This window comes from Hippoglossus hippoglossus, chromosome 16 (assembly GCF_009819705.1).
Source record: "Hippoglossus hippoglossus isolate fHipHip1 chromosome 16, fHipHip1.pri, whole genome shotgun sequence".
NCBI lineage: Eukaryota > Metazoa > Chordata > Actinopteri > Pleuronectiformes > Pleuronectidae > Hippoglossus > Hippoglossus hippoglossus.
The window spans coordinates 8,301,909-8,316,436 of NC_047166.1; the positions used below are offsets into that span (position 1 = coordinate 8,301,909).

The 14,528-nt window shown below is 39.1% G+C and overlaps 2 protein-coding genes across 4 annotated transcripts; one reads left to right on the plus strand and one right to left on the minus strand.

Annotated features, from left to right (window-relative positions):
• Positions 1 to 2,459: 2,459 nt before the first annotated feature.
• Positions 2,460 to 8,847, minus strand: LOC117776509 (carcinoembryonic antigen-related cell adhesion molecule 5-like). Of its 3 annotated transcripts, none has more exons than XR_004616449.1 (9): positions 8,736 to 8,847; positions 8,198 to 8,512; positions 6,295 to 6,573; positions 5,915 to 6,175; positions 4,720 to 4,992; positions 4,393 to 4,641; positions 3,741 to 4,159; positions 3,593 to 3,642; positions 2,460 to 2,969 (listed from the first exon to the last, which is right to left on the minus strand). XR_004616449.1 is itself a non-coding variant. In XM_034610471.1 (7 exons), exons 1-6 carry the CDS (start codon positions 8,779 to 8,781, stop codon positions 4,379 to 4,381), a joined length of 1,437 nt encoding a protein of 478 aa, XP_034466362.1. In that variant the 5' UTR covers positions 8,782 to 8,847; the 3' UTR covers positions 4,169 to 4,251; positions 4,332 to 4,378. The 3 variants fall into 3 exon arrangements, 1 of the variants encoding a protein (XP_034466362.1); XR_004616448.1 differs by having other exon boundaries at positions 2,460 to 3,002; XM_034610471.1 differs by lacking the exons at positions 2,460 to 2,969; positions 3,593 to 3,642; positions 3,741 to 4,159 and adding an exon at positions 4,169 to 4,251 and having other exon boundaries at positions 4,332 to 4,641.
• Positions 8,848 to 9,985: 1,138 nt separating this feature from the next.
• On the plus strand, positions 9,986 to 11,254 carry LOC117776327 (carcinoembryonic antigen-related cell adhesion molecule 1-like). Its single transcript, XM_034610161.1, has 4 exons — positions 9,986 to 10,034; positions 10,122 to 10,448; positions 10,637 to 10,909; positions 11,001 to 11,254. The coding sequence occupies exons 1-4, from the start codon at positions 9,986 to 9,988 to the stop codon at positions 11,252 to 11,254; spliced, it is 903 nt and encodes a 300-aa protein (XP_034466052.1).
• Positions 11,255 to 14,528: the final 3,274 nt, after the last annotated feature.

Genomic DNA, 14,528 nt, shown 5'->3' on the forward strand with positions numbered 1-14,528 from the left:
AGTCAGACTGTTCTGAGTCAACATGTAAACATTAGAGACAATGGAAACATTTTATGCCGAATGCTGCGACACTGGAGTCAGTCATGAACATGTCGTCATAAAAGCACACACAAAATATATATATTCTTCTATCAATAGCACCTTTCAAACAAATCAAATGCAATTCAATGTGCTTTACAGGTGATTGATAAAACATAAGATGTCAACATGAATTAGGAGATAGATTTAGAGCATGAAGCAATCAATATAGAAAAGACAATAAATGAAAGTTAAGATGTTAAAATATGTACAGTGTAGAATCTGCACTAAAATGGGAGTAAATAATAGGTGCTACTCATCGACGACTGCTTTAATCAGGGTGGAGCTAGAAGAGAAAAAACAGGGACACAGAACAGGAACACATCTCTCTCGTAACATCTCTAAACTTTAAAATCCACAGGAAAACCAATGATCACAAAGGGTTATTTATTTCAGCCTTTAAACCATGTAACTGTTCATCTCATGTTAGACTCCACTGTGTGTTTAAACCAGATTTACTGTAAACCTGCTTAAACACCAGTTATCTCAGTCACTCTTGAGTTACACTCTCAATGATGAAGATGAGGACAAATATAAATATTTCTTTCTTATATATATAAAAAAATTAGAATTTGCAGTGAATGTTATTTTTTTTAATTAAAAAATTCTAAAATTGATTATGGGTTATTACAAATCAGGAAATCAGTGATAAAACGAGAGAAGATGAGCAGCTGTATTTCTGGCTTAGGTGAGTGCATTGCATGAAACACTAGAGGGCAGTGTCCCACAGGAGTTTCTCATTAGTTGAGCTTCACTCAGCCCACACTGTGTGGTAGAATAAAACAGGATGCACAGTAAATCTGACTTGAATTGTTTGAATACTACACCAGAGTACCTGCAGGCTTTGATATGGAACCAAATCTTCAGCAATCAGTGACTGAAAACAGCAGTTTATTAATCTGAAAATGTATTACTATCCTCATTCTGTCAAACATTCATCACACGTTCACTTCCATGTGACAGATTCAGGTCAAACAGAAGCTCATGGACGTTACAGGTAAATAAATGATGTTGAAATATAATTAAGGTGTGGGAAAAGTTTTAATGCATCTAAAATCAACCATGTGAATAACTCACAGGGAATTTGATCTTTAGCAATGAGGAACTACAGTCGTGTGTGTGTGTGTGTGTGTGTGTGTGTGTGTGTGTGTGTGTGTGTGTGTGTGTGTGTGTGTGTGTGTGTGCAGATTGTGTCTCATTTGTGCTGAAAATCGGTGTTTTACACTGAGATTAAAAAAATAACCAAAAATGAAATTGTGCCTTCAGCGTGATTCAACAAACTGCACAGTGCAACATACGACCATTATCCATATTTACAGTTTATTAACATCAAATTATTTCAATAAAACAAAGCAGGGAACAATAATCTGATGAGAAATCGAATCACTTGTGCAAAATTTCACACGATTCGGTCAAAACACTTGCGATAACGCGCTCACAAGGCTAAAAAGAAGGGTTTTGTGAGGTCAGTCAATGAACAGTGACCTCGATCATTGACCTTTGACTTTGATTCGAATTTGTTCTTCCTTGAATCTGAGTGAAGGTTGCTGCCAAATTTGAAGAAATTCCGTTGAGGTGTTCTTAAGACATTGTGTTCAGAGGAAGAGGGCGGACGACTGGCTGTTGATGTGGAGACATAATTAGTTCTTCATTAAAACCACAGGTTTCTCAAACAGTTGCCACATTTAAAACGTAACGTATTTTGCAATTGGTCGGTTGTTTTTGGACCAACTGAAGGAAGTGGAATCAATGACCTCCTGCTTCTAAATGGCTCAGGGCATATTATTATTATAATACAAACGCAATTACACTTTTTTTTTTTAAGACTTCAGTTCAGACACCCATTTAGTCACTCCATCCATACATGTATATTTAAATCTTCCCGGACATCTACACAGCAACATACTGTCAGGGGACAATACTGACCTTATCACATCTGACACCTGATATCTACAAACTGAACTTCCCCTAAGAAGCATCATGTTCTGCTGTGTTGGGAAACTGAATTCTTTTTTATCTCATATGAAACCATATATGGTGTTAGAATTGTGCCGTGTAAAGTAGCTTCTCTTTTCTACTCCCTCTATTCAAATTAGTTTCCTGTTTCTTCTTTCCCCATAGAGAAAACACCTGATCATCTATTTAACAACAAACTTTACTGACATTTATGGCAAACTTGTGCTGATTAAGGCCACAGCTTTTCCATACCTGAGAATTATGGCATTTATTGCACATGTATGAAAAACAACCTCTTGGAGATTATTACAATGTTGACTATAAACTCTTGTTTTTCTTTAATTTCAAGTGAAACTTTGGAGAATTCCCTCGTTGTTGCTTATTCCATATGCTACTAGTGTGAATTTTTTATTATAAACTGTATTTATGTTTGGTTTGCTGTTTTTCAGACAAGCACAACGAAGCATTTTTAAGATGTTAATAATTCATTCATAACCAAGCTGCAAACTGGGATCACAGTGTACATGTCAAAGATTAAGGCATAGCAGTGTCAACATTATGCAAAGCAAGAATCTGTTATATGTTTACACCAATTCAACTAAAATTTGCATTGACAGAGCACAGATAAAGCAATAAACAAAACTATTGGAAAACTGCTAGAGTCTATGCAAAAAAAACGGACAGGGAAGTGTGTGTCAGTCTGCTGACGCTTTAGCTGCCTCTGGCCTGTTCAACCGTATCCACTGGGATCAGGTCCCTGGGTCCAGAGCATCAGTCTGTGCACAGTTTGCACCAGACTGAGGAGCAGCATCCTTCATTTGCTCCACATGGGCGTCAGTGGAGGATTCTGCAGGAAGCCTGTTGTTCCCTTTGACCTCAGCATATTCGGAGGAGTTTTTCTCTAACTCCAGCTGCACTGTCCCACCATCTTTGTTCTGTAAGAAATTGAGCTCTGCGTAGGTCACATCCTGCAATAGACGATAAAGTGTCCGAATAGAAAATATGTTCTGCAGTTGTTTTGAGTAAAGCGTGAATTGAATATCCGCTTCCTGGTGTAAAGTTGGTTTGTCAGCTGACATAGGGTGAGAGCGTATCGCAGGGACAGTATACAGACACAAACAACCATTCACACTCACACCTACTGACAATGTAGAGTCTCCAATTAACCAAAGCGAGACTAATATATAAAAGCTAATTGTAAAAAAAATCTCAAATAAAGGCCCTGCTGTCTAATTTTAGAATGTCATGCAACTTAATGCACATTATTTAATAATATGATTACAGTTAATATAGTAATAATTAATTAAGGATTTTGTGAGATGCAGAATTGTAGCTTTTGCCATTTTATGCCTCTAAAACACAACAGAGACATAACATGGACTGAATCCCATTGGGGTAAAGTCAGCTACTTTAATTATAAACCTGTATGTAGTTTTTTTCCCCCTTTAATTCACGTTTATTGGAATATTGACATATTCAAAGACGGCTTGACATTTTAAAGGTGAACTGACACTTCTGAGCTACTTGAGTGTAAGTGAACCCACTGATGATTTTGTACCTGATTACTTGACGTTGCCACGCTGTTCTGGCTTCCACCTCCTGTAGAACCTGGGGAAGAAACAGTGATTAGAGGAAATCAATCAAGGGAATACATAATAAATAATGCATAAATACACAAGTACAACACAAACTTGTTATTAACTCACCTGTTCTGTTGTCTCTATGAAAGGGCTCTTCTAGCCGTTTTCTGTTTAGAGGGAGAATGAGTCATTATTATATACAGTCATGCATTATCTGAGCTGCAAAAATGAAGCATGACATTAGCAAAACAAATTTTAGTGCTTGATTAAAGTAATAAAGAGAAATATAGTATCTTAACTTAATCATTTAAAGTTAAAAAAAACATGTTTTGTAGGTGAAAATTTGACGTTAAACTTTACACCTTTCCAGCATTGTTTGTCATGACTTGGCCAAGACACAAATACACCACTTATTTCAAAGCTGTCATTCACTTACTTTCTTTGAGAAACAAAATACCATCCACCGGCACAAAGTCCAACGACGAGACAGCAAGCGAATATTATTCCAGCAATGCAACCAGAGGAACAACTTGGAGGTTGTTTGACTAAATTAAAAAGAGAAGTCATTCGAACATGATTTAAAACTGTCAAACTTTATGTTATTTCACCATTTAACCAGATCAGAACTGAGGCCTTCATATCTCATATGGCTGGAGAATATCCGGCAGAATGGTTGATGCACCATGTTGCTTAAGCTAAGAATTAATTAATTATTAGTTGATATAATTAGGTATAATAATGTGAGCCAGTTGTCATTTGTATATTCACATCTCGTTACCTGTCACGAACAATACATGCGCTGTGGTTCTCCTTGTTACATAATTCGTGGCTGTGCAGGTGTAGGATCCACTGTCAGAAAACTCAGTGACGTCTTTAGTGAACACGGCAGAGTTGCTGAGTATCTCTCTCGTGTTCAGTAACCAGGTGTAAGTAGCCGATGGTGTGGAGTCAGCGGAGCAGGTTAATGTTAAGGTGTGTTTCACATTTATCTCACGTGGACCAGTGATTTGGAGACTTTCGGGTCCATCTGAAAGACACACAGAGATTTGTAGTTTCATCACAGCCGCACAAACAATGGGAAAATGTGCACGAACGTGATACTTACAGTTCACAACCAGGGTGTAATCAGCCTCCACACTGTTGATGGGGTTCATGATTCTGCAGGAATATTCTCCGCTGTGTGTTTTCTTCAGTGGCTGAAAAGACAACACGCTCCCCTCGCTGTTAAGTGTCATGTTGTCGGTCGGGATCAGATATGAGCCGTCCTTCATCCACTGTCTGCTGAAGACTGGGCCAGCGGCCTCACAGGTTAGGTTCACAGAGTTTCCCTCAACTGCCTGGTTTGTTGTGGATTTGACAGAAGCACCTGATATTCTCTCTGTTGGAGACAAGATAAAGGATTTTGTGAGATGAATATGAAAACAGGAACAAATGCAACTGAGAGTTGACTGAGTGTGTAAATATAAAGGAACTTGTGAAGAGGTAAACTGCTGATTGTCTATCTGCTATTCTTACATTGACAGTTTTAAACTACCTATACTTATCACACAACCCTGACTTTACTACAAGGTCAGAAGATAGTGTCACAAAAAAATGGAGAAGACTTTGGAATTACTGCCGTGTGGTTTTTTACTACAGCCAACCAGCACTGTTTCAGGCCACATACATTATTTTTAGACTCATATGAGGTCACCGTAACCTTTGAACTTTGATCAGTTAATCGCTGAGTCCAAGCAACAACTTTTCAAAATTGAAATAAATTCCCTCAAAGCAAACTTGAGATATCATGTTAAAGAGGCCAAAACGATGTTTTGTGAGGCCACTGTGACCTTTGACCTCTGTCAACCCAAATCGCATCACTTGTGCAAAATTTCACACGATTCTGTCAAGACACTCTTGAGATAACGCACTCACAAGGCTAAAAAGAAGGGTTTTGTGAGGTCAGTCAATGAACAGTGACCTCGATCATTGACCTTTGACTTTGATTCGAATTTGTTCTTCCTTGAATCTGAGTGAAGGTTGCTGCCAAATTTGAAGAAATTCCGTTGAGGTGTTCTTGAGACATTGTGTTGAGAGGAAGAGGGCGGACGACTGGCTGTCGATGGAGACATAATAAAGTTCTTCATTAAAACCACAGGTTTCTCAAACAGTTGCCACATTTAAAACGTAACGTGTTTTGCAATTAGTCAGGTGTTTTTGGACCAACTGAAGGAAGTGGAAACAAGCTCAGTTTTTTTGCAGGAAACAGATTCCTGTTTTAGCCCTGAAACAACCCCAGAAAAACTTTGACTCAAACTTACTTAGTACAGAGATGAATGCAGGCTGAGATGTTTGATTTCTCATAGTTATGTTGTTAAAGGCCTGACAGCTGTAGTTCCCAGTCTGGTTCATATTAATGTTGAGCAGTGTGAGCTTGGGTCCAGAACCAGACAGTTTGTCTCCAATCCACTGGAAGTGAGCAGGAGGTCTGGAGACAGCTGAGCACGTCAGGCTGACGTTCGAGCCGTCCTCATAATAATGTTCAGTTGGAGACAGATTTAAACTTGTATTTTCTGGGCCAACTGAAAGTAGAACAACAGCAGAGAAGAAAATCAACAAGATGTAACGTCAGTTGCAAGAGAAATGAAAAGGCGTAGGGCACACACCCTGACTGGTAGTGAGGTGCGGGTTATTCACTCACAGCTGACGGAGAGGTGCACTGGATCACTGGTGCCGTTACTGACAGGATTGACCACATGACACCTGAACGTTCCCTGGTCGTAACGGGTCACATTGGAAATAGTGAGATTGGAGCCCCCACCAGTGAGCTGAACTCTGTCACTGGCTGTGACCTCCGAGCTGCCGTTCAGCCAATAGAAGGAGAGCGAGGATCCAGAGGAGGAGCAGGACAGACGGAAGGAGCTGTTGAACTCTACCAAGTCTGGGCTGCTGGTTGTTATGGTCACATTGGAGAGTGGCTCTGTGGGCGAAGGAGATAAAGGGGAAACAAATGTAAAAGCCAACACTACAATGACGAGGAATGATTTCCATCTGAACCATGAAAGTTATAGCTGATGTTTGAGGTTTGATTTAATCCTGCTGAGCCTGAAAGCAATAATGCACCAACCAAATTAAGTGAAAGTCAGGAAAATCATAACAAATAAATTGTGTAAGATATCCACTTTAAAGCTTAGGTTGGGAATCCTTGAAAAGATCGCAAGAGCAGGCTACCGATACATCCCATCAGTCCTCTTGTCAAAGCTACGGCCCCAAAACACATGAACGTGCTGACAACTGCCTGAAGACGACTTTTCTGTGATTCGCCTGCTAAGTTCTGAGCGGTGTATGTCCCTCCACCACTCTGACTTGTGAAGACTCCGGTCAAACCACATCATCTCAATCTTCATATTGTATTTTTAGTACCAAAATTATTTTTAAAAAGTGCAAATTGTCCACACAAACACAACAGTGCAGTGGTTACGTTTAAGAGCGAACCCCTACCACCATCTGTAACACACATTCATTTTTTTCTAATCTTCAACCAAACCTTGACATTGTTATTGTACAGGAATTTTCAAATACGCCAGACAGAGAGGCACCAACTTCTCCTCTCACCAACTTCTCCTCTCACCAACTTCTCCTCTCACCAACTTCTCCTCTCACCAACTTTAACTTTTTTGCGTATTTTATCAGTGGCAAGATGTAGTTTGATTTAGGAATGCATACTTTAGACTTAACTATCCAATAGGATGCAAACACCTACATGTAACATAGAGAGTGACAACAATTCTAGCCATTCATGGATGTGCTGTTGGGATGGGTGATGCAAGTAAAGGAATAATAATTGATAATTGCTCATGTTAATCTGTTAGCGTTTGTATATTGTTCCACCTTCTGGTCTCCTTGATGCATCAAGTCTACATTAAAATCTTCTACATAAGACATCAGCTGCTGCCTGAGTCTTCCTTTCACCAGCTTCCAGAAAACTTCCAGAACAGTTATGGGGCCTTGTTGCATTCTCCTCTACGATCATAGAATTTAAGGGGTTCTCAAAAAATTGTCTTTTCTGTGGACTAACGTCAGCCATTGTCTGGGGCCCCCTAGATTGGGATGCCAGGCAATTGTCTGCTTTGCCCACCCTGTTGACACGCCCCTGCACAGCAAAAGGTCCATTGTTGAACTAACTCCCACATAGTTATAGTTTTTTTTTTCACAAAACAAAATCATTTTCAAAAACATATATTTTTTGCCATTTCAACCATTGTATGAAAACATTAGATGTTGCATTCAGTCATTTTTTGGGAGACTTCAGTCCTGGTGGTGGAAGGAGATGCATCAGTAACAGCAGGGAGGCAATTACTCTTTACTCATTGTTGTTATTTCTACAGCTCTCACAGCTGCGTCTGTAGATAAGTCAAATGAAGCCATGTGAGACTAAAAACTGCCCCAATAATCTAAACAGTATGTCGAAGAGGTCAATAAAAGCCTCAATAAGCTTCTTTATAATAACATGCGGGACTTAACATATTCTGTTTTCAATGAAAATGCATAATTTTGCGGAGACAAACACACACATTTATTGCTGGAATTGAATATGTGCTCACCATATATCCTCAGTTTGGTGCTTCCTGTATGAGCTTTAGTAGCTGAAATGGTAACTGCGTAATCTCCACTGTCATTAAGAGACAAATTCCTGAGCTCCAGGGATCCACTAGATATGAAGAGGGTGATCCTGCCTTCATACCCTGGTGTAGTTGTATTCATAGGTTCGTTAAAGGTTATTATGTTATCATGATTAAAGGTCCAGAGCAAAAAGGTGATGGTCACAGGTGGCGTCAGTGTTGTGGTGAATATCACCTTCCCTCCTACAGGTGCATTCAGCAGATCGTCAACCAGCACCCCAGCGCCTTCACACAAACCTGGAGGAGACAAATTAAAGACGGACCGTAAAGGAGACTTTGTATCATTAAATATTGAAAGTCTATCTTCATTTCTTGGAGTCTTATATTCCAGATTGTTTTGGATTTTGTTGCAAACAGTTGTCATTATAATTCAATTTCTTTGGTAAAAAAACAAACAAAGGATAACATGACTTTTCTACAACCACCAAAAAGTTAATATGATAATGGTCTTGCTTCTTACCTCTAAAGGTCACACAGAGAACGCAAAGTGAAAACAACAGGTTCATCGTTCTCTCTTCCTGAGACGTGCAGATGAGAAGAGCTCAACACTGACACTGTTCCAAAGAACTTTGCACGATGAGAGCAACCCAATGAAACTGTAGCAACACATTCAAGTCTGTGGTGGAGATGCTGCAACATGTCTCCCTCTTCTGGTGAAACTTGAACATCAAAGATCACCAGGACAAAACATAGGAGCGACAATTATATAAATATATTTAAAAACACATTATATAAAAAGTCTTTTCTGTCCTTCTAACGGAAACGTTTTAGAAATGTACAAATTCAAATAAACAACCAAACAAAACTTGCATCTCAGACTTTCTCCAAACAGTTCCTATAATATTTTGTATATTGAGCTTCATCATAGTAAGTTCCTTTTTAATCATTCCCAGTAAACAGGAAACAGTGCTACTTAATCAGATGAACTGCTGGAATAAGTTTAAATATTATAGAAGAGGTTCAGTTTCTATAATCTCACCTCTTCAATACAAAATACAAATGTATTCCAGAGCAGTCTTGAGAATAAATCGTAGTAAGGTAACAAAAGTAGTTTGGTAAATCTTGATAACTGAAACTGCTCAGATATTAACATTATTATTATTAACGATCATAAAAAAAGGCGCGAGTGTCAATTGCTGTGACTCTTCCTCCATTCTCTCCTCCCATTTCCCGCTCACTTTACTTTAAGTTAAGTTGAAATGCCATAATAAGTATGTTAAAAAAAGGCTGAGCTTATAGTTTACACTGTCACAGACAAACAAGTGTGCACAGTACTGTACGTAGGTTAAGCTGGGAGAATATTTTATTCCTTTTCACTTTGGCCTTATTTCTAAAATATTTTCGGTTTTGAAATGTTTTAATCCTGGTTCAACCATGGAAAACACACAAAGTTCTGTGAGTGTGTTTATATATAACATGAGCATTTAGCTCAAAGAAAGTGTGTGCCAACTAAGTGTCCACGATGAACTAATGAAGGATCGTTATCATATTATCTGATATTCAGTTGTGTTTTATTAGCTTACGCAAGTCAGTGCAGCAACAATAACCAAAGGTTAGTGTAGGTAATAATTAAGCATGGCAGGCCTGGGGACATCTTGACGACATTTCATTTATTACAGATAATCTGCAGGAGAGTTGTTCCATTGTTGCACTAACACAGGAGCCAGAAGGTCACACAACATCAGAAGAGGACCAAACTGAGAATACACCATGAAATACTCGTTTCTCTGGTCAGCGACACTTGTGCTTCTGTCCTCAGGTAAGGAAAACTTTGGGAATATTGATCAAATGTCTCATCGATAGAATTAAAAGTTGTGACATGTTGGTTGATACTTGCATGTTTCAGCAGGTCTCTGCCATGGAGCCGGTGTCATCACTGTTGACGTCCTTCGCGGGATAACAGGAGGGAGCGTGACTTTCACAACATCTGTAAAACCGACCGCAGAGCCGTTCCTGGCACTGACCTGGGGCTTCAACGGCACCACCAATGTGATCACTACGACCACTGCAGACGTCGTGGGACAAGGCTACGAGAACCGGGTTGAAGTGGATAAATCCACTGGATCTCTGGTGCTGAGACATCTGACAGAGAGAGACAGCGGAGAATACGAGTTGATGATCATCCCAAATGGAGGAGAGCAGATTCAAGGAACTGCCAAGCTGGAAGTAGTGTGTAAGTGAGATGTACGAATCCAACACCTCGTTAAAAAGGTCAAATAATGCTTGTGTTTTATCGATGTGTTTGGAATGAGAAGTCATGAATTGTCATGAATCTGCTTAAAGGACACATTAGGTCACATTGCTTGGTATATGGTGTCTCACTGTCTCTTATTCTCATTTTATTTATTCCTCTGTGCACAGCCCAAGTGTCAAAACCCACCATGGCCTGTCCCACAGGGAACTTAATAGAGGGCAAAACCTCTGTGAAACTAACCTGTGATGCCAACGGCTTAGTGAGCAGAGAGTGGGTGAAAGATGGAAAACCTGTTGCTCCTGGAGGCAGATTCAGCTTTCACGAGGGCAACAGAGTGTTGTCCATCAGCCCAGTGGACCGGATGGATACTGGAGGGTTTCTCTGTAACGTCAGCAATGATATCAGTTTTGAAACAACCAATTGCAGTCTCAAAGTCTTCTGTACGTACTTTAATTTTTACTTTATCAATATTCAGCTGCTCAAGCTCCTTTTTTTCAGCCTTCTTAAAGATATCCTTCCTCATCCGTGCAGATGGACCTGACAGACCGATAATCAATCAGATGCCAATTGGAGCAGAGCTAGAGGACAGGGTCACTCTGACCTGCTCGGCTGACTCGCTGCCAAGGGCGACTTACTACTGGAGATTCAGAAACATGCTGATATACGGGCCTCTGCACTACATCCACGAGATGGAAGAGAGGCACCTGGGGATGTACACCTGCACCGCCCAAAACTCTGTCACTGGTCTGGAGACCTCTGAGGTCCACAAACTGCATGGTATTTGAGCTTTCTTTCTCTCTTTCGCAAGCCGTGCATCTGTTTGTGCTGATGTGTGTAAGCGGAGAAGACAGAGTAATGTCTTTCTTTTTCTGATCCAGACTCATCCACTACCATCAGTGGGTCTATTTCCACAATGGTTTGCACTGTCCTGAGCTTGGTGGGACTCATGTTGATCTAAAGACTTTTGTCTGTGGAAATAGACTGAACAGTTACATCTGTAGAATATTGCTGCTCTGCCCCATCGAATTTCACATGTGGATGAAATGTAAAATAATAAATGACTAATCAATCTTTTGTATTTGTATTATTTCCAGTTCTTTGGTTATACAAAACTGTGGCAGTCGTTATTAGTTTAATTGTATTTATTGAGTCACAGCCTTGTCACAATGTCATTTTATTCTATAATCAAACAAATAAATGATATCTTATTGCTTTAAATTCAGCTGTTTGTCTCACTCTCTCTTTTAATAAATAAATCTTCACCCTACGCGACTTCCCAGGTGTCGCACAACAGACCTGAAATCATTTGTTCTGGTGTCATTCAACCTTCAACAACATGATAATGTGTTTCATGTTCTTTAACACCAGCAGCAGCCTGATAACATCTTGTCATGGTGTCACTGTTATAAACTTTTATTAAATAACTGTTGTGTGCTAATAAACACTATCAGGCAACATCCAGTTCTGCTCTTACGTTCCACAAGGATGCGCCCTTGGTCCGCGGCAGAGCATCAGCCAACGCTGCCAAAAAGTCTTTGCCGTGAGAATATTGACAGCAAACAGGAACTCAAACAAAAGTAGAAAGATAATCACAGTTCAGAAGAAGTCAATATCAACTGGAACTTAAGTGTTCAAGGACAACTGATTGGCAGAGTATAATAGGAGTAGGTGTCATTTACCAATTTAATCTATTCAACCATTATCTACAACACTACTCGGAGCCACCAACCACCTTTGTTGAGATTCCAGCTGACAACTTTGCTGTTTGGTTCAAATTCACCAGATTCATAGTGTTGTTTTAGGTCACAGCTGCCAACTACGTATACAGGTCAATGCCGAACAGCAGACAATAATAAGTTAGGGACTATTTAACAGAGTTATCTCATTTTACTTCATGTCCAAAGTATAGTATTAATAAAATTATATATACATATATATATATATAAAACCAAAAATACTAAATGGACTAATGGTTGATTAGAGTATTTATCAAATTCTATGAGTAAAAGATCAAAATTCAAACCATATAACATATACATAACATAAACCGAACATATAATCAACTCAATGTACATTCTTTTAATGGTGATTATTTGACTAGTTATTGTTTTGCTACTGAAAATGGGAGATAAGTCTTTTTATAGTCCGAACATCCAGTGTTATTTCCCGATGGACCTGTTTTCTTGATTTAAACCAACACTTTCCTCACCCTTTAATCCAGTCATCTGAGGCAGCAACACAAGACAACACTGTTGTAGTTTATATTTCTGTTATCTTTTTCACTGCCAGGTAAGTTACAAGAAGTTCAACTGAAAGCTCCAGAAAACTTTCTCCATCGTCAGTGCCACATGACCTCATCACGAGCAGTTCAAGTTAAGTTCAGAATAAACAAATATCTTATTAAATTGATAAAAAAGAACCGAGGCAATATTCTTCATCATAACTGTGTGGATGTGCTTTGATCAGACTCTCATCAGGTTTTCATATGAACCAACTCGCTCATGCAAAATAACCAAAATGGCAATGCAAAATTTTGATTATGCAGGAAACCAGAAAATGTTGGTTTTAAGCATTAGAACTTAGTTGAGGTAAAAGTAAAGTAAAACCCATATAGCAGCAGCTTTGTTGCGTTCTTATGAATCTGTACTAACGGCACCGTTCAGGAGACCCAGCTCCTACAGTGTAAAGCCTATTGTCCATTCACATAATTAAGACCTGTAACATCCAAATGGTCTCGTAGATCCATGTAACTTCAGGACAATTTTATTAATTACCCTCTGATAAATTTGTTTTTGTCTTATTCTGCCAGCAACACCTGTAATTAAAATGTTATGACAGTATATCTTTATCAACTCACAATCCGATGGGACTAGCACCTTCTTATCAATTTTATCACCTTCCTATCAAACCTTTTATCAAAGTCAGTTGGTGTGTTAACAAGCAGCATGATCCACCTGAAACACCCCCATCGGTCACGGTAGGTGGTCAAAGAGACAACTCTGTGATTTCCTCCAGTGGACGAGATAAATGTCTTTACAGCCGTTACATTATATATGAAACACTGTTGGCATAGAAACACACCTGTGTGTCTCACATGTGACATAGATGTAGTTCGTTTTATTTTTCAGTTTGTACACGTGAGCTGACAGATGGGTGGATGGATGCACATGGACCTATATTCTCTCCCAGGGGACTATATAACCCACAGTAGTATAAAGCCAATGCACATTATAAACAGGACAAAATTATAAAAATACATAGACATGCATTGGGAGCCATCACTTTGAAATGACAATGAAATATGAAAACATTAAGAGTCAGTTTCTTAGTTAGAAGCTTAAAAGCCTGTTATATAGTTAGTTAAAAAACAGAACAGTTGATGGGACAAATGAACTGAAGAATCTGTCAGATTTCTTCACCTCCTCCCTGTTGGCAGGAGGCAAAACTCAGGGAGAAGCGGGGGTTGAGTTTCCGCCAAAAGGGCCTTTGCCCCCTGAGTGGCTTTAACTTCACAAACATGGCCAAGGTTATTCAAGTTAGTGCCGATGGTGTTCTGTTCTAGAGTTCAACAATCCTCCCTGTAGCCTGTTCCTTAGACCTGAGGCTGTCAAACCAGCAGATCATAACATTTTTCTCATAATCTCCCAAATTGTGCTTTACAGAGAAATCTGAGAAATGAATAATAGTCTTTATGGATAAAACATGTCACTGATAAAAACTTAATATACCCACATCAGTACATCATGTGCTTTCATTACTTTATTACCGGCAAGAACACAGGATTATAAATTAATCAAACCAGTGTAATCAGCAACGAGGAGGCTGCAACACTACGAGGGAGCAAACACTCAGAGGCATGTGAAAGTGTCAGAGAACAGGAACTACCTGATACTGAGACTATAATTAATAAAATAAAAAGATCAACGTTTTTAAGGCACATGGAAAACAGGTTTTCTCCATCATTACTGTAAGTAAGGAATTAATTGTGAAACTGATTAAAAAGTTAAATATTTGCGTCCAGTAAAATAAGTGTCATTTACATATTTCTTTCTTATGAGA